At 35.7% G+C, this 21247-nt stretch overlaps 1 protein-coding gene across 44 annotated transcripts in view; it reads left to right on the plus strand.

Annotated features, from left to right (window-relative positions):
• MBNL1 (muscleblind like splicing regulator 1) overlaps positions 1-21247 on the plus strand; it is a 221611-nt gene that overhangs the window by 77463 nt on the left and 122901 nt on the right. For 3 of the 44 annotated variants that reach the window (XM_055248739.2, XM_055248743.2, XM_055248747.2), the window contains exon 2: positions 12714-12833. The exons of 37 other annotated variants lie outside the window; for them this stretch is intronic. In XM_055248739.2, coding sequence (XP_055104714.1) covers positions 12828-12833 — 6 coding nt within the window. In that variant the 5' untranslated portion in view covers positions 12714-12827. Of the gene's footprint in view, positions 1-2861; positions 2996-12713; positions 12834-15636; positions 16284-21247 lie in introns of those variants that run through there. 4 more of the 44 variants (XM_063620269.1, XM_063620270.1, XM_055248749.2 and 1 more) reach the window with 3 other exon arrangements.

The raw sequence follows: 21247 nt of genomic DNA on the forward strand, positions 1-21247 counted from the left end.
CTAATTACGGTATCACAAAGATTAAAAAATACATCTATATTATCATCTCAGTCTGATAACTGGGCTGGGAAAAAATGTCAATTTTGATATGTAACAAGATTGGTATGAGTTATTTTACGTAACAGTTTTATTGATTGATTTTTTTTTCATTTATAATCACTAATTTTGTGAGGTTTTCTCCCCTACAGCAGTGGACTGAAAAAGTTACATTTTTATGCCATTTATAAGCGCTAAGAGTAGAAATCAATAGTTAAATTGACCTAATAAAACATTTGTGCATTCTACTACTGTGACAAGAAGAACAACAGAAAGCAACATATATAGACTCTTAACAAGGCTCAAGGCACATTTTGCATTTGTTTTCCATATGAATTTAATAAGCATGAGACAGTGCTAGTGAATTACATTTGTTTTATTGAGTCTATTTAAGCCAGGATACTGTTAAGTAATAGGCTGTCGTTTTGTGGGAGCCAGATTCAGTAACAGGTCAGCAACAGACTTGCCACATGCCAAAAATGGGGTTATACTGGTTTCAGTTTGCTAACTGCCTAAGTAAACTTGTGTAGAATTTGCATTTTTTGCTTTGCAATTACTGATTACTTCTTTTTAACATTACATTTGCATTCTATGTAAAAAATAGATTTTATATTTAATTCAAAATGTATCCAAATGTACTTACTCATTGGACATTATTTTTAAATGATAAAGGAACTTAAAAAAGTGATAGGAACAATATAGTAATAATTCTAACTCCCTTTTATACCCATATAAAATTCATTTAACTAGACTTATTCATTCAGCGATATTGTTAAATAACCTAAAGGAATTTTTTTTAAAGAAATAGTGTAAACATACAAATATGAATAATTTGAACTCCCTTTTATATAAATATATCTGTATTCACGAACTGTAAATAATTTAAAATATATATATATACACACACGTGTGTGCACACACGCACACACATCATGCCTTAACAATGGGGATACATTCTGTGTGTCATTAGGATATTTCATTGTTGTGTGTACATCATAGAGTATACTTACACAAACCTAAATGGTATAGCCTACTACACATCTAGGCTGTATAGTACAGCCTATTGCTCCTAGGCTGCAAACCTATACAGCCTGTTATCCTATTGAATACTGTAGGCAGTTGTAACATAATGTTATGTATTTGTGTATCAAACCATACTCAAACGTAGAAAAGATACTGTGTTGTGCTATGAGGTTATGATGCCTACAAATGTCACTAGGTGGTAGGAATTTTTCAGCTCCATTGTAATCTTACGGGACCACCATCATATATGTGGGTCCTTTGTTGACTGAAGCGTTGTTATGCAGCTGTTGACTATAGTTAGTGAAAAAATCTAGTTCTATGATTGGTTTTGTTCCCTCCTTTCTTATGATCACTATTCATTCAACACCTTTTATATGACATGTAGTTTGAAAGCACAGGGTATGCAAAAATTATCCCCCTGTTTTTGGTTGCAGTATCGTTGCTGACCCAGATAACTTCATTTCCTTCAGCTGTGCTTTCATTTTCAACTTCTCTAGTTGGAAATAAATCCTCTTGTGTTGCCCCTTGAGGGAGGAATCGTTTAACAGGAAATCACTTACTAATCACAGTTCATTAATCACATATAAAGAATACTTTATAAATGTCAACTGTCATTCATAGAAAATGTATGTTACCTTGAGGAATGTCTATGAATTACTTATTCATTTTCATTGCCTTTCACACATTACATTATATTCCTTAGGAGTTTATTAATTTCAAATATAAATTGACTGTGACTTTTATACAGAGTCTTGCAAACAAGAGAGATAGCAGCTTTGCACCTTTTCTTTGATTTACTTGTTATCTTCCTGGTCATGTAATTAGTCTGTTAAAGTCACTCTGCCTGTATAGCTTGTTGAAGGTTACAGGCAGTGGAGTGCTGGAACTGGCTTATGTCAAGACCTCTTCCCAATTCCGTGTTCAATGATGTCTTTGTTGATAGCTTAAAATTGGCTATGGTGAGAGTGTTTACACTTTGGAAATTGGCAGATGCCAACCATAGTTCTCTCCTAGACAGCCACTTATTAAACCTTTAGCAGCACTCACTGTTTACAGTGTTCTTTTTCGTTTTTTAAAAATACTTTTATTATGAGGAATAGCCATGTAGAATTTTATTTCCAGATATTTTGTTGTTTGAAACACTAAGAACATCACTCACTATACCAATTGCCAACTGAGTAACTGGGAAAGTTACTTAGCTTTTCTGTGCCCAAGTGTCCTTATCCGTAAGACGGGGATGATAATAATAGCACGTACCTTGGGATTGATGTGAGGTTGAATAAGAAACACATTTATTTCAGTGCATGCATAATGACCTGGAATGAACACTCAAATAATGCTACCTCTTATCTCTCTGTACTTTAATTAATAGATATTTATTGATCCCTTACTAAGTACCTAGCATTTTGCTATGTACAGTGGGTCATCTACTGAGACTCAGTACCTCTCACATCGAGTATTAGCCACATTGACCTGTGGCAAATGACTTCTTTTGATGTTCCCATGTAATGCCCCCCACCCCTCCTGGTTTTTTTTCATTTGTTTTTGTTTTTTGGTCTTTCTGCCTGGGACTCTTTTTTCTTCCTACGTGAGTTTTGCAGACCTTTTTCATATTTATATATGGCTCATACATTCCCTCCTCTAGAAAGCTTCTCCTCACTCTAGACCTGGCCACATAACTGTTTTGCCTCTTTGCTTATGTAGTTTGGAGTATAAATCATAATTATGCATCTTACTCCATCTCTGAATTTGATTCCACAGCCTATGACTTACACCTTTGTGTTCTTAACCTCTTAGTAAGAAATGCCGGACACATAGTAGACCGACTAGAAGTGTACATTGAATGTTTGTTGGTTAAAGGAATGGAACATGGACTTCACTCATAGAGACCTTACTATTTGGTTGAAGAGATAATGCATACACATGTGACATGAAGGTAAACTCAAAGTATATTGAAGATATCTTTTTTTTTAGTTTATAGTTAATTTTTACATACCTATGTATTTTTGTAGTAGGTAAGTCAATTATTTTCATGCTACACATATGGACATTTATGTATATATGTACAAATACATTGATTTAGGTTATCTAGGCCAGATTGTAAGTAGCAAAGCCCAGTTTGTAAACCAGGTTTGTGACTTCAGGTCAGAAATATTTAAAAAAAAAAAATCCTTGGTTGTTCTTCCAGACATGAACTCATTCTTTTTTTTTCTTCCCCTGTGATTTGTGTCTTTTTCATTTGTTAAGTTTAAAAAATTCTTATGGCAGTTTTTAAATGTACATAACATTAGAGAAACAATATAACAACCCCTTCCATATATCTATCAGTCAGCATTTTGTATGCATGTATCCTTATGTGCATCAGCCAACATTTTGCCCTTTTTGTTACCTTTCACACTCCTTTTATCCCTGTAGCATGTTAAAACAAGTCTCAGACATCCTATCTTGTCACCTATACTTCTTCAGTAGTATCTCTGACAGTTAAGAACTTATTTTAAATATAACTCCATTTCCAAATCTATGAAAATTGACAATAATTTTATTGTATCATTTGATAGCCACTTTATGTTCAACTTTTTCTGATTGTCACAGCAATGTCTTTTTTTAATAGGTATGTTTTTCCAGTTAGCATCTATGATGTCATTTAGCTTGTTCTTCCATCATCCTTATTTTCTGTAAACTAAAAATTAGAGTCGAGTTTAACTTAAATGTTATTTATTATTATTTGGGGGGAACATTTCCTAGAAGGTTCTGTATACTTTCTATTTTATCATATCAAGAGGACATAATTTTAGTAATCCCTACTTTTAATGATGCTGCCTGGGCCAATCCTTATAAAGTTCTCCATCAGACTTGGATCCAATGATTTCACCTCATTGTTGATCATTTTGTAGCCATGATATTTTTTAGAGTTTGCAAAATGGTGACTTTTAATTATATAATTTCTCCTGTGTTTATTATCAAGAATTTTTTTCATAAAGAACTTTTCATAATAACTAATTGTCAACTTCAAAATATAGTTTATATCAGAAAAAGGGAAAAAATGCATAATATTTATCAATTTTCAGAATCAGATATTCTCTTCTAACATAAGATCTAAATAAGGTTACACATATAATCAACGATGCCAGTAAATTTTTCTAAAAAACTTTTCCCTTGGAAAAATTATTTATTTATTTATTGAGACGGAGTTTCACTCTTGTCTCCCAGGCTGGAGTGCAGTGGTGCAATCTTGGCTCACTGCGACGTCTGCCTCCTGGGTTCAAGTGATTCTCTTGGCTTAGCCTCCCCAGTAGCTGGGATTACAGGCATGCACCACCATGCCCAGCTAATTTTTTTGTGTGTATTTTTAGTAGAGATGGGGTTTCATCATATTGACCAGGCTGGTCTCGAACTCCTGACCTCAAATGATCTGCCTGCCTTGGCCTCCTGAAGTGCTGGGATTACAGGCGTGAACCACTGTGCCCGGCTGATAAATTATTTGAATTGCTTCTCCTAATTTTTTTTGATTAATATGTTTTGATAACATTGTTCCTATGGTAATATTATCAAAAAAGTTTTCTTTCCTTCCTTTTTGTTTATCATTAATGTGCCTCTGTATGGTTGAATTTATTTACTCAGAAGATATTTATTGGGCATCTGTCTTTTTTTTTTATCAAGCTCCGTGCTAGTCCCTGAAGATGTAGATATGAGCCCTGCTTTTTTCTTTTCTTTCTTTCTTTTTATTTATTTGAGACAGAATCTCACTCTGTCACTCAGGCTGAGTGCAGTAGCATGATCTTGGCTCACTGCAACCTCCGCCTCCCAGGTTTAAGCGATTCTCCTGCCTCAGCCTCCTAAGTAGGTGAGATAACAGGCAAGGGCCACCATGCCCAGCTAATTTTCATATTTTTGGTAGAGAAGGGGTTTCACCATGTTGGCTAGGCTGGTCTCAAACTCCTGACCTCAAGTGATCTGTCTGCCTTGGCCTCCCAAAGTACTGGGATTACAGGCTTAAGCCACCGTGACCGGCTGCTTTTTTCCTAGAACATATAGTTTGGGTTTCTTTTCCACTCATGATGTGATTTAAAAATTGAACCTGTTGTATATGAATGTGGTTTTGTAAACTATAATATTTGGTGTCATATACTATATATTTTAACTAGCATTTTTTTTTATAGCTTTCTTTGGAGTTCTTGGCCTTAGTGTCTAAAATAGTGGCAATAAAGGAATTTGGAAGTTAAGTTGTTCTTGCTGACCCAAAGAAAAATCAGATGTTTCTGTTTAGGACACTGTATGTGACAAATAAGGAACGTTGTATTAATTTGTTTTTTTGAAGAAGAATTGATGAGAGAATAATGAGAATTCCTCCAAGATTAAAAGTAAATTATAAGATCCTGTGCTATTTTAATGTAAGCAAACATTTGAATTTAATTTGACTTCTATGTTCAGTAAATTAGAGTGAAATTTTAGGGACATCTTTATCTCCTATAGTGTGTGTTTTGCCAATATTTATTAAGGGTAAGTTTGGATTTTAGAAAATGTACAGTTTCTAAAGGCTTGTGAACGTTTTATATTGATAGAAAATGTAAGTAAGACTAGTAACACACTATTTTCTCCAAAGGATCCCGTGACTGACACAAAAAATATGATATAATATTGAATCTGCCAAAAGATGCACTGTTAATCTGGCATTATGTTATGTTGTTATTTTATTAGGTATGTGATACTGTGCTGTGAATTTTAGAATATAGGTAATTAAGTAATTATTATAATTCTAAAAATCTTCTGAGATGTTTTCTCTAAAGCAGAAACTCAGCTTTTACTCATATTTAGATAATGTGATATAGCTGTTCTAGATATTTGAGATTAGGGTTGAGGCAAATTGTTGACATATAATTAAAATGTATTTTATAACTAAAATCTAGAAGAACGGAAAAAGTTTACATTGTATTTATAAGACTTTGCTAACATGCTTTATGACATTATGGAGAAGTACTAGAAAGAAGGAGATCTTTAAAAGGAGTGACATTCCGTTTGCTTTGCTGGAGTATCTTATCAGGAAATTTGAAATCTTAGCCCTTTAATTGTAATATCTGTTAATTCTAAAACTTACACTGAATTTAACTTTGAAGATCAACACATGGATTTTTTTTAAAATAATATTTACTCTATCAAAAGAGTAGTTGTATTTTTGACTTGAGGAAATAGCTTAATCTGAACAGCACAAAACGTGACAAAAAAGTTTGCTAATACATAAATATTGGCTATTTTAATCTGTTGAAAACGGAAGGCTAGTACCAAGGGAGACAGTAGTAAAATTATAGAAGGAGCTAGTGAAAAGTAAACATTATGCAACATGAAAAGAATACTAGGGGAAAAACTGACGGAGTAGAATAACAGGAAGATTAGTCACTTCTGGAAGGAAAAAAGTAGGTAGGGGGCAGGGGGATGAAGTACTTTAAACAGGAATGTGGAACTGGAGGTGCTAGGGCTAAAAGACAGATATGAAGTCATTTGGGAGCTAAACTGGGCTTTGAAAAAGGAATAATACTGGTAGCATTTAATATCGAAATTTAAATTTTATATTAACAATAAGAAAAAATGGGGAAAAATTTTTGTTAGGGATTATAAAATGCCTGTTAAAATAAAAAGAATCATATTTACTCCTTTGTGGAGCTAAATTGGTTTCGGTCAGACAGCAATGTCAAATGCAAATCAAGAAAATACATTTCTGAGGCCAAGGCAGGAGATTACTTGACCCCAGGAGTTTGTGACCACCCCAAGGAACATAGTGAAACTCTGTCTCTACCAAAAAGAAAAGAAAAGGAAAAGAAAAGAAAAGAAAAAAAATTAGCCAGGCATAGTGGTGAGCGCCTGTAGTCGCTACTCGGGAGGCTGAGGTGGGAGGATTGCATGAGCTTGGGCAGTCAAGGATGCAGTGAGCCATGATCAGCCATTGCACTCCAGCCTGGGCAATGAAACAAGACCCTGTCTCATATATAAGATATATATAAGAAATATATATATATATATATATATATATATATATATATATATAATTTCTTTCAAAACCAGCCAAAGTTCTTTTACTTTCAAGTGATGGATAAAATAAAAGCATTGTGGATATCACAGGATATATGTGCTATTGGTTTGAAATAATTTTCACTTTTGCATTTATTTATCTGACAAAGGAGTACCAATCTCTAAATATTTTAAGGATTATTTCTATGAATTCTCTAAAAAATATAAATTGCAACTGTCTATATCATACAAAAATATTTAGCAATCCTTATAACAGAAAACAAGATAGTAAACATTGTGTGTATGTTCATGTGTGTGTATGTGTGTTTATTGGTAGTCTCATTAATCCCTAGTCTCTACTGACGTTATTAGGGACATTAGTGGAATAGATTTTGCTGAACACATTTTCAACCACTCTGAGTGTTCTTAGGTATTTTTATTTAGAGACTGAGTCTGTGTTGTTATGGCTGGTCTCAAACTTCTGGGTTCAAGCGATCCTTCTGCCTTACTTTCCCAAGTATCTGGGACTACAGATGCACACCACTGCCCAGCTAAAATGTACTTAAATAAAGTAGATAATTCTGGGGTTATCTTGAACTCCTGGCTTTAAGTGATCCTCCTGCCTCAGCCTCCCAAAGTCCTGGGATTACTGCTTGAGCCACTATGCTTGCCACCTCTGGGGTTATATTAGCATGACACTAGGACAAAAATCTGCCCATTTTTATATCAGGAAAAAAAATGCTACTTTCATTTAGGTGCAGAAAATGGCTTATGCCTATTGAAATAGAAAACTCAGTCTAATTTAGACACCTAAGATTATTATTTGATATAACAACATAGAATACATCACTCTGTGTCACTGAATTCATAGAAATGCAGTACAGAATGCAGTACAGTAATCCCCCCTTATCTGCAGTTTCACTTTCTGCAGTTTCAGTTAACCATGGTACAACATGGTAAGATATTTTGAGACAGAGAAAGCAATAGAGAGACCATATTCACAGAACTTTTATTACAGTATAATTGTTTTGTTTTATTATAGTTATTGTTGTTAATTACTTACTTGCCTAATTTATAAATTAAACTTTATTGTAGGTATGTATAGAAAAAAATAGTATATTTAGGGGTTGTTACTGTCCATGGTTTCAGGCATCCTCTGGGGGTCTTGGAATGTATTCCCCATAGATAAGGAGTATCTACTGTACACAGTCAGGTAAGCCATTCCCATTGATTTTATTACAAATTGCAATGCTTCCATGGCTTGCTTACACATAATTTGCTGAGGTAACTTTTGCAGAAAATAACCAATTTACGTGAACACCAAATACTGGTAAAAAATCTCTTTCTCTCTTTTTCCCTTTTTCTCCCTTCTCCCTCTATCCTTCCCTGTCTTACTCCCTCATTCCCGCTCTTCTTCTCTTTTCATACTCACACAGACACTCCTTCCCCTACACACACACACACACACACACACACACACACACACACACACACACCCTGCCCCTGGGCATAACTGAATAGGAAATGTTTATTTTCCAAACTACAGAAAAAACCTTATCTCAAACACTGAAACTCCTTCCTTTTCCTGGTTTGGAAACACTAAGTCATACTGAGTCACTTGTAGATTTTCTTTAGCCAGTTGTATTTAAAGCATAAAGTTGTGAGGACAAAATGACTCAGGAATTTGTAATGTACCATTAGAGCTTTTCACTTTTAGGATACTAGTTCATATTCAGATGACTTAGTATTAAAGATTGATGGGTTGTTTACTTTCTAGAAGAACCTGAGGAGCTCACTGTAACTTCACTTATTTTGACCTAAGTATGGCCTAGAGTTTATGCTTATTAATTCATTTATTTCTGGGTAAAGCCATGTTCAAGGAATTAAATAAAAGGAAATGGACCCAGTAAGAGTTGATGAATAAGAAGCTGTTACCTTACTCATTTACATATATTACTTCAAATGTTACTGATTGATTGATTGATTGAGATGGAGTTTTTGCTCTATTGCCCAGACTGGAGTGCAGTGGTATGACCTCAACAAGCTCTGCCTCCTGAGTTCAAGCGATTCTTCAGTCTCAGCCTCCCAAGTAGCTGGGATTACAGGCTCCCCACTACCACACCCAGCTAATTTTTGTATTTTTAGTAGAGACAGGGTTTCATTATGTTGGCCAGGCTGGTCTTGAACTCTTGACCTCAAGTGATCCACCCGCCTCAGCCTCCCAAAGTGCTGGGATTACAGGCATGAGCCACCGCTCCCAGCCTTGATATCTCTTTAAAAATGAAGTTTGTTAAAATGATCAGAAACTTCTATGCAGCTGATTGCATTGCCATTGACATCAGCGAGAAATAAAAACTATAGCTATAGTGATTAAGTTGAGCAGTCGGAATCTGTATCTATCTATATTTATTTAGATGACTGGATAAAAGAGTCATGATTCCTCCTAGTCTATCACGTGGTAATGCCAAGGTCAGAAAAATCATTTGTTATGATCTATCTTATGTAAAAGCCTGTGGAGTTACTTTGTTTTCCTCACTCATAAGATGTCAAAATGTGCTTTCTAGAATTTTTGAATAATTTTTGCTTAAATTCAGTGTTAAAGTTGGAGACTGAAACAAATTTAAATCTGTTGTTAGCCAAAGAGTAAATCAAGCTTATGTGGGTGCAATATATAACATGACTACCCAAGAAATTCTGCAAAAAATGTAGTTGTCTAGCAATTAGGTACAGAGTTGTCATCTTCCTTCTATGATAACTTTTGATTATAAAAATAATTGAAGGTAAATAAACTGTAAATGACACACCACCTCAAGCTATGCCACATGGGCACCTAAATAAGTTCTTTTTAGTAAATGCCACCAAATGGCTGTATTTCTTACAGCTTATGGCTAAATTCTGACAGACGGGAGGTGCCTTCACCATTAAAGTATTTTCTCTCTGAAGTTTTCATGGTTGTGTGTGTGTGTGTGTGCGTGTGAGTTTATATTAGGTTAGAGTTTTAAAAAAGCTGAAGATAGCCAAAATTAGTCCAGAGAGTTAGACTTGCTGCCAAACTAAAGAAATAGCTTGGTTTCAGTATTCTTCTGGCTTCTCAGTCTTAACATTTGGGGACCTAAGTGCTTATTTGAGCTGACTGAAATTACCCAGATGGCCCACTTTGGGTCCTCAAGAGCTAATTAAAGGAAGTCATTTCAGCTGCTGAATAATCAAGGCCGTACCTTCCTCCAGTGTTGGTTTCAGCCCACACCTTACAGATGATCGTTGGCTTTCTGAAGCTCTCTCTATACTCATAATTATTGTCTGGACCCTGCATGTAACTAAATTAATTTGTCAAGGATGGGAATGAAATATAAGTTTTGTTGGCAACAATGGTAATCCCCCAAAACAGAATGACAGATACTGTGATGGTAATAATGTTACTGCCCTGTTAATGCCTCTGAAGATAAGATACAGTTGAAAAATAATGTGAAAACTGAATTTGTCCTTGACTTGGAAATCTGAGAATCACATAAAATGTTTGTTAATTTCTTAAGCTGGTAAATATCATTAAGAGAAATGGACACATATAAGATAAGTTTGTGTACATATTTGTACACAATTAGGTTTTTTTTTTTTTTTTTTTTTTTTTTTGAGACAGAGTCTCGCTTTTTCACCCAGGCTGGAGTGCAGTGGCTCAATCTTGGCTCACTGCAAGCTCCGCCTCCCGGGTTCACGCCATTCTCCTGCCTCAGCCTCTCTGAGTAGCTGGGACTACAGGCGCCCGCCACCACGCCCGGCTAATTTTTTGTAATTTTAGTAGAGACGGGGTTTCACCGTGGTCTCGATCTCCTGACCTCGTGATCCACCCGCCTCGGCCTCCCAAAGTGCTGGGATTACAATCGTGAGCCACCGCGCCCGGCCCACAATTAGGTTTTTGAAAAAAGACAGGGATATCAGATGCTCCTGCCACCAGGGTTCTGGCCAGACATAACATTTCCTACTCTCGTTTTTGAAGAGTTCTAACACTCATCAGTTTTCAAGCGTCAGTAGAGGGTGGGCATAAAACCACAATTTCAGGAGCTGCATTCTCTGGGTCCAGATTTCATCTTTGCTACTCATTAGTTGTATAACTTTTGGCAACTTAACATTATATGCCTCAGATTTATCCTATTACATGGGAGTGTGTCTACCTTGTTAGGTTATTGTGACTCTTTAAGTTCATACATGTAAAGAACTTATGGAATTCCAGGGCACACAATGTTACCTTACCATTGATGTTATTTGCTGTTATTAAATCTTAATTTTATGTAAACATTTTAAAATGTCTGTCTTGTTAACAATAAATGTGCAATATACAAATAAATGAAAATCAAAATTAGTGGTGGAGTTGAATGAAATGAAATAATGAATGAAATGAAATGAAGTAATTTAGAGCTCCAGCTCTGGAACTATATAATCTTCATTCAAATCACTGTGACCTTGAAGAAGTTATGTAACCTAACTAAGCCTCAGTTTCCTTGTTTCCAAAATGGGAGCAGTACTAATATCTAATCCTTGGAGGAGTTGTGAAAATTAAATGGGATAACACATATAAAGCACAGAGAACAGTGCTTGGCAGTTAATGAATCTACAGTATGTGTTAGCTATTGTTTTATTCTGTCATGATGAAGTGAACACTGTGATGCAGTACTTATATATCAGAAACATTATACTTAGAATCTGCCTATATAGGGTTTTCAGTTTTGCTAATGAGGAGTGTTATTCTCTGCTGTGTAGAGAACAAATGCTTTGGTGTTTATAATTTTTCTCTAATAGGTAAATGATTAGGAAAAGAATAACCTGTTTTCTTACTTACCCTTTGTTGAGATATTTAAATTATACAAAAAAACTGTAGATGGCTTTTTATATCTATAGGATTTTAGCTCTAGATAAATAAATGCATTATTAATCTTGGAACCTGCCTAACTCTGTTGTCCAGCCACATTGTAGCCACTGATTAAGTCGAACGCCACTAGAAAGAAAAGCAAATAATCAAAAACATCAAAATGGAAATGAAATATGAAGCAAGGAAGTCATTACTTCTTCTGTAAAATAAAGGTCCGAGACCTAATATTTTCCTATCGGTTGGGAGTATTGATTATGAAAACATTAGGATTTTCAGTAAAATTGTTTCTGTGCCAAGATGGCAGATAGAGTATTATGAAAGAAATTACCAAAATTGCACATGACATTTATTTTATGTGGTAACATTCTTTCTTTCATTAACAGGAAATTTTAGGGCAATTATTTGCTTATTGGGAATGAGGAGGATGAATGAAAATTTAAAAAGGATTCATCAAGTCTTCCTTATAATAAAATAAACTTTTAAGAGCATGTTTTTCCATAGAATTAGAAACTTAGAATTTCATAGTAACAGTGTATTCATCACCTTGTTTGGGGAGCAGATTTTCAGTATGATCACAGGAAAACACCTGTTTTGACACTCTGAAAAAGGTGCAGACGTATGGGCAAACTCTCTGTAGGTGTAGAGTAAATAAGAATGCTTTGGCTAGCATCTTGCAAGGAGGTGGGTCTAAATGGTCTGCTCCAGCTTCTGCTGCTGCTGCTACTGCTAATATTGCTGGGAAGGAAAAGTGGCTGACCTGGCATATCCATTACTCTTGGTGCTGCAGCAGTCACTCAGGAAATGTTGTTTAAGGGGAACCTTCTGGATCCTTTTCATGGCACCATGGCAAGAAGAAGCTGTATCTTATCTATGGAAGATAAAGCATGGAGTTGGCTAATGGATGCTGGTGAGTGAATAAGGCAATTGGGGAGCCAGTTTACTAAGACACCATTTGGGTAGGCCTGCTCGCTCAAGGCCTGAGATGACATCCATGGGAAATGGCTTCTGGTATTCTGTACATTAGAAACTGTTTTAGAGAGGAACTGTGGTTTTCACATTGGTGATCTGATCTGTGATTCTGTATATGTTCCATAAAGTTCTCATTTATTCTCTGCTTCACTACTTGAAATACTAATACTGAAGTTTGTTCAATACTTCAGTAGATGGAGCATAGTTTTCCATGTAACTTCTTAGTCACTAATCTCTACTCTTGTTTTTGAATTGCCCCACAGTGATTTTTTAAAAATAACTTTGTGGTATATGAAAGTAGTTGTCCCTCCTTTCAATTCTAAGTGAGCACCTTTTTTTTCACAACAGTAGATTATAGAATTTTAAATTATCTTCCCTTTTATGATTTACATCAGACACAAACGTGTCAATAGTTTACTTTTGTCTTTCATTAAAAATTGGAAGAAATAAGAATTTTAAGTTAATCATAGAGATGTAGGTCAAATTTTCTTAGAATTATTATTCTGTGGTTAATAGATATCCCATAAAAACGGTAAGAGCTATGTTTGGGAACTTACAGTGGCATAGTAAAGGTTCTGCTAAGTCATGGGGGAACAGACTTGTTTAACTTCAACTTTTAACAGATTTATTTGACCAACCCCCTCTCCCCAACTCTTCTTTTTTCATGAAGAGTGTGTTTCCACATGTGGCACTACCAGACAGTATTTATTGAGCACCTACTGTGTTGCTAGGCAAGCTAGGTGCTGGAAATATAACTGTGAGCACATTCATCAAAAATTTCTTCCCTTGCGATGCTTAACAACAGTTATGAAAACCTTTGTTTAGATGATCTGATCTTATGTAAGATACTTTAATAACAACATAATTTTTATTCAAAATGTAATCTAAGGAGCTTCATAAGTGAATAAACCTACAGTTTCTGATTGACAATATTTATTTACTTTGTCTTCCACTTTTTTGGGGGTTTGTTTCATTTTTGTTGTTTAGATTGTTAAAAACTGGTTTTCACAAATGGGATTAAGAACATGGGTGCAGAATACAAATTGCAATTGATTTTTAATTTTTTATTTAAAGTCAAATTATTACCTTTAAAAAAAGGTCAGCCTCCATTTGGATTCTTCCATAGAGGCTTACGCAGTCTTTCTGCATTCAAACCTATCACATTGACATGATTATATTTTTAAAACATTAAGTTTAGTTTAAGTCAAAATCTAACCTTAGGCACTGTCTCTAAGATGAAAAAGTATTTTTAAAGGAAAATTTAGATTCCTCATTCTCTTATAAAATCCCAGTTCCTTCAAATTTAAAATACTAACTGCTTAGGCAGTACTTAACATGTCGTAAGGTGGGAATTACTTCATTTTATAACGATGTCTAACTCTTAGTGACTTATCAGACAGAAGTAAACGTTACACAATCAAGAGTAGCTTTTATTTCCTGTGTCACTTAGAATATATATTTTGCAGGTGAGGGGAGAAATCAATTCTTCCCAACACAGGATAGTTTGAACCATTTGTCTCAAAGTAAAATAGACTACTATTACTATTTTAGTTACCTTAGAACTAAATACCTTGGAAGAGAAGAAATTAGATACCTGAAGTCAAGAATTACACACACATAACCGCTTTTATGCAATAGCTTTTCTTGTTAACTAATTACAAGTATAAAGTCCGTGGTTAATTTGCTTCGAGTCTTGAAAAAATGAGAGTTCCTAAATGATCTTGACCATTTTCATTTTCATTTCATACATATTAGGAATTATTAAAGTCCTGTCAGAGTTTATACTGAACCTCTGACTTGATTTTATCCAGCTCATCAAAGCAAAATTGTCTAAGTAGCACTCTTTTGTAGATGTTTAATATTTAATATTCACGGGGCTCCTTAAGGTGAGTTCTTGAAGTCTTGTGAGTAGTTGAAGAGCTGTGAATGGTGGTTAACAAGCTATTAGCATCTCCTTGAAAAGCATAACATTATGAAGCAGAGATTCAGGAAAATCTTCGACAGTGAGTAGTCTATCTGACAATGCATCAAAACTAAATTAGTCGGCCAAGCACGGTGGCTCATGCCTGTAATGCCAGTACTTTGGGAGGCCAAGGCAGGTGGGTCACTTGATATCAGGAGTTTGAGACCAGCCTGGCCAGCATGGTGAAAGCCTGTCTGTACTAAAAATACAAAAATTAGCTGGGTGTAGTGGTGCACGCCTGTAGTCCCAGCTACTTGGGAGGCTGAGCCAGGAGAATTGCTCAAACCCGGGAGGTAGAGGTTGCAGTGAGCCAAGATTGCGCCACTACACTTCAGCCTTCCAGCCTGGGCGACAGGGTGAGATTCCATCTCAAAAAAAAAAAAGAAAAGAAAAGAAGAGAAACACCAACTAAATTAGTTATATTTTCTCTCCTTCCTCTTCTTTATCCTTTTTCTTTTTCCATCTTTTGCTCTTCTCATCTCTGCACTGCTTATCTACTTGCCTCTTCTTTGTATTCTTCTCTTATCTCATTGAATTTCTTCCATCTGCCTCATCTGATCATAATAGAAAGTGATGAGTTTGATAAAATGTATATTGTACTTACTAAAAACAATTTTAATTATTTATCAATTTAAAAATCAGTTGTTTAACCTTCTCTGTGTCTTTCCATTTTCTCATCTAATTCCCAATAATGTTGCCTTTTAATTTCTGCTGTCTTGTGGATCAGCACCCTGGGATTTTTTGTGTGTGTGTGTTTGTGAATTAAATATTGCTATGACAAGAGATAATAATTTTATGTCACTTATTAGATTTTTAACCATAAATGCCGTAGGCATGCTATAATATGTATTCCTTACTTTTCTTTCTAGAACTAAATCTCCATACCCACCTCATCCGTGTTTTTGGCTTATGTATGGGATGCTAGAATGGCCTATCTCCACGTATTTTGTTGCGTTTCTCCATTGCTTCTTGTGTTCTGGCGGGAATCTTGGTGATTCTTTTCAAGCACTACCTGAGCTCTGTGCCAGTTGTTCCTCTTCTCCCAGGGTCTTGTGCTGCGTGGTCATGTCTCCACTTCCTCAGCCCTGTCCATTGACAGAACCTTGGGTTCTGTGATGGCTGCCTCTAAACCCTTGTGAGAGCAGGAAACATTCCTCCCCCTGCTGCTACAGTTGAGCACCGTGCTGGGCACCATGTTGCCCTCTACACTTGCTTTCAGTTGTTAAGGCTTCCCAAGCTTTGGCTGTGGCTCAGTGATCCTGCTGTCAAAACCCTGAAACTTTCCTAGCCTGGACACTCAGTGGTAGCAGCAGGTGTTGAGATTTCTCCAAGCCCCTAAGACTCTGGGAGGAAGAGAATGGCTGTTTGACATAGACCTCAGGAGTTCTCAAAGCACCAAGAAACCTCTCCAGAAGATATGTAAAGGTAAGATTCTGATTTCTCTAGGAAGCCGTTCTAGAAGCTAAAAACAAAACAAAACCCTGTAGCTTTGGATTTAATGTAAGTTAGTAGTTAAAGAATGTCCTTGGGAAACTCTGTGTTTGATAGAACCAAAATATGAGTCTTAGATTAGGGAACTACTTATTAAAAACTCTTACAGGAATTTTGTGTGAGATTCACAGTAGTTTTATTTATATTAAATCTGGCATGGAACAGATTTTTAAATATTCCTTTTTTTTTTTATTTGGACTCTGTGAAGCACTTTTTCACAATCTGCATTGTATATCTAGTAAGAGAAAGCTTGTTGAGAATTAAAATGGTTAAAGATAAAATAGAAATTATTTTTTCAAATACCAATGTTTTATTTGCCTCTGTGTTAATAATTAAAACCAAAAACATTAAATGAATATATCTTCAAATTCTTCAAGCTGAAATTCTTAAATCCATAATTAATTCAAAAGGAATTAGAAGAGCAGTTCAAATCTTGGTAGTGCTAGGGATGCATTATTGTCCTTTGTTAAAAGTTACTGCTTAGTATTCTAACTATAGTGATTTCTTGCTTTATTTTTAGATTTTAAAGGGAAAAAAAATTTAAAAAACACACTTTTTGGGAAAAAAATTCACTACATATGGATATAAATAACCTGAATGGAGGATACTTGAGAGGTGGTGGGTGTGTGTGTGTGTATAACGGGTATGGGAGAGAGATCAGCAGCATCTTAAGTGAACAACACAAAATAACCTCTTCAGTGTTATGAGTTTGTGGCAGCTGTTATTTAGCGCCCCCTTCCTTTTCTTTTTTTTTTTCACTGCCTCTATTTTCAGGCAGTAATCTGTGAAGTGATATTAAGACACCTCTTCTAATATGAGATCATTGTTGGCCTTACTGTCAGTTTAGGTCTTTTTTCCACCCGTTTGTTTTCTTTTCAATATTAACTTAATTCCTTAAATGGTTTCCCCTTGTTGAAATTAAGGCTATTAGCTTACTACCACATTGAAGTCCTTTAATTTCAATGGCCAAAAATGCAACTTAATTTTTAAAAATGAAGGAAAATGTTTACTAATAGCTGAACAAAATGAAAAATACTGATCTTTGATAGTGTTTATTAAGGATGCTTTTTATTTTTAGTAAACTTTTTATCGATATTTCATTTAACATAATTTCAGAGTAGCTCTGTGCTGTAAGATGAGCAAAAGAACAGATACCTTAAATCTCAAAGAGCTTTTTCTTTCATGTTTTTCTTCTTAGTAGGGCGTGAGGTTTCAGACTCCCCAGTGTTGACGTCTATTATTTTCTATCTTGAGATTTTACCTGTAGATACAGAAAGAGGAGATAAAAAGGCCGGGCATGGCTGCTCATCCCTGTAATCTCAGCAATTTGGGACATCAAGACCGGAGGATTGCTTGAGGCTAGAAGACCAGCCTGGGCAATATAGCAAGACATTGTCTCTTCAAAAACAAAGAAACGAACAACAGCAGCAGCAAAAAACTGGGCATGGTAGCAGGCACCTGTAGTCCTAATTACTCAGGAGACTGAGGCAGAAGTATTGCTTGAGCCCAGGAGGTCGAGGCTGCAGGCAGCACTGCACCCCAGCCTGGGCAATAGAATGAGACCTTGTCTCAAAAAGAAAAAGGGGAGATAATATCAACATGCAAAAACTGAACAATAGTAATCTCTTGTGGTGTATACTTGCCACCTCTGTAAGATTGTAATGACGATGACTGAGTTTTTTCCTGCCAAGTTCAGTTCCGTTTTTTTTTTAATTTAAGTAAAATATCAGACTATGTGAATTTATAGACTTATTTCTCAGAGTATATTAAAAATAGTGGAAGTTGGGAGATTTTTAATTCTTCATGAATCCAAGCTGAGACATAGCTACAACTGACAGGATCTGTTCACCATACACATACTTCCAAGTTTGGAAACTATCAGCAGTCACCTGCAACTAAACCCACAAGCATAAATGTTCCAGAGTGATAGAATCTTATTCGCATAATACCTAGCAAGATCCCAGATGTAAACAGGAAAACTCCAATGTTCCTTTGGATTCTATGACAGCTGAGAAGCATCCAGGCCTGCTAACTCACTGAAGAAGAATCCAGCAGAAGGGGACTGGACAGAACCTACTTTTCATAGCCACTGATCCCACCTAAAGCAGCCAGTGCTTCATGGACAAAGCCAAGCCAGTATAAAGGCACCACCTGTGGGTCAGGGTCCTTCTGCATTGTTCTCTTCTGATTCTCTCCAGACAGGAGACTGCAGCAGGCCTGCACCTATAAAGGAAATAATTGTATCATATACAATTATTTCCTGAAGGTCTGGGTGAATTGATGAGGGGACACAAACTGTAGGATGCTTATTTTTTAAAACGAAAAGATGTTTAACAAAGCATTTTATTCATACATGAAAACATTCAAGTTTATTCCCTCTAGACTTCAAAGTATAACTAAATGAAATGTTTTGAAGTGCATTAAAGTGGATAATTCTTCCATATATGAAAACAGAAAAGTAAACTTTTCATGCTTTTATTAACGTTTATAGTGAGTTTATAATTTTCTAAAATGTGTGGCACGGTCTCAAGCTAGTGGTTAGCATTATTTGCAAGTTTGTCTATAGAGTGCATTTTTTCTTTTCTATTTTTAGAATTCTTAAATTCCCTTGGGACAAGAAATGAAACAAATACAGGAATGTAAATTATGAATTCTCTTTCTTGGAAGTTCAATGTTAAAAAATAGTTCAAGTACTTTTGGAGTGGGAATTTAGAACACTTATTTCACAAACAGTATGAAGTACTTAATCACTGAAAGTATTAGAAGTGAGTGTTAATTCTCAAAATAAGGTCTCAATCTCAGTCATAATTTCTATGAGAATTTCTGCCATCACTCTGTTCATAAGACTAGTACTGCTCAATTCCCATTGTTTCCTCTCTCCCTTCTGTTGTTTTTGTAGAGCATGGGAGCTGTCCATACCAGTAGGCAATGAGGAGAATATTTATAATTGAGATTGAGTAATGTCAAATATAAGCCTTTTATGATACAATTATTTCCTTTGTTGTAATAAATTTCTCAGCCTCATTAGGCATATCCATGTAGAAAATAAATTTAAGGTGTGTACAGAGCAGCTAAAAGAGATGACAAATATAGGGATGAGCCCAGATAGTGACATTTTTGATACTTTAAGGGAGTGTTTCACTTCACAAACAAAATATTCCTGTTTATAATTTTTAGGTGGAAATAAAAGCTCACTGAATCAGAATTATTCAAAATTAAAATGATCTCTTTAGTTAATGGTAGTAATGTATGGATTACCTATTGCCTTCAGTCCCGTTACAATGATTTTTTTTTAATTTTTCACAAAAACACCTTGAGGTAGTTAGCATTATTTCACCTATACAAATGAGGAAACTGATACCAAGAGAAATTTGGCCTCACAGATGGACACAGGATTCAAACTCAGGAAGTGTGGCTCCAGAGTCCATCCATCCTTAGAGATCCTTGTTAGTTGTAAATCTGGCAGTGAGTGCCAGTTCTCAAATCAGTCCTAACCCTTTTCATAGCCTGGTACCAGCAAGGGGATTCTGTCTGCACCTCCTTCCAACTCAATTTTGGGTTGCCATTCACTTGCTGGCTATTTGACCTATCCTCTCTCAGCAATAATCCCACCCCGTCTAAAATACAAATAATATTATCTCCTTCTCAGGGTTTTTATGAAGATTTAATTTTACGAGACAGAGTATGCCAAGCACTTAACACAATGGCTAGCATATAGAAAATAGCCAATAAGTTGTTGATGTTACTATGTAATGTTCCCAGGGTCACACAACTAGAAAAAGATTGAGTTAGAATTCAGGCCCAACTCTGTCTTACTGGAAAACTAAACACACACACACACACACACACACACACACACACACACTTTCCACAAACACCAGGACCTACAAAGCAAAACTCATGCTCTTTCTGGATTAACTACCTCGCAACTCTAACCATAACTTTTATGATGAGTAAAGAAGGATGTCATGTATGTGCTGAAGGGATAAGTAGCATAGTTTAGTGGTTTAGGGCAGACTTTCAAATTGAGGCTTTCATTGTGTGACAGTAGGCAAGTTAACCCCTCTGAGGTTCGTTAACTACACATATTAAACTAAAAACGGTATCAGTTGTGTCGCATTATCATGGATAATAAATATTAATACAATTAAAGAGCTCCAATAAATGTTGGCTTTTAGTAATTCATATAGATATAAATATTTCTTTAAAAATATATTCACAAAATTGGGATGCATACTTAGTGAAATCATAAACATGTAAAGTCTTAGAGATGGATAGAATCTTAGTAGATGATCTTCCATTTTTGAACCGTCTGTATGCTTTCCCTGTCAAATCCATTTAACCTCTCTGAAAGGTCAGTGGAGAAAGGGGAAGAAGGCATCAGAGATGAGGACTGACCCAAATATGGGGTGGTTGTACCTCCAGAGATGTGGGCAAATTTTCTCAGTCTTGGCTTGATGTCAGTGACTAGCATTGGAACACCAGATGGTGGAAATAATCCCTGTTAAGCAGATGATGGGATTATCAATCTTGTGTTCTTTCTCTTTTGAAGCAGAACCCAAACCAACAGTTGGGACTCCAGTCCTGAAGAGAGAGAGAGTTACCTGGACTGAGCTGAATGCCAGAGTTTAACCTTGAATGCTAGTCACAGCAGGGACTTCTTGAATTCTTGGAGCTCAAGTGTCTGGCCTGCCTTACTAGATTCTGAACACCTTGAGGTTGAGGATGTGTATCATAATATTTACTTGCAGCTTTAGAACAGTGTCTGGGAAATAGTGGGCACCCAATGCATCTTTGATAATTAAATAAGAGCATAAGATCCAGAAATGGTACAGAAGGTCTTGTTTAAGGATCCCAAGCCATCAAAGGGATTAGAAAATGAGGCTGCAGTGCAGAAA

Source organism: Symphalangus syndactylus, chromosome 17, assembly GCF_028878055.3.
Source record: "Symphalangus syndactylus isolate Jambi chromosome 17, NHGRI_mSymSyn1-v2.1_pri, whole genome shotgun sequence".
NCBI lineage: Eukaryota > Metazoa > Chordata > Mammalia > Primates > Hylobatidae > Symphalangus > Symphalangus syndactylus.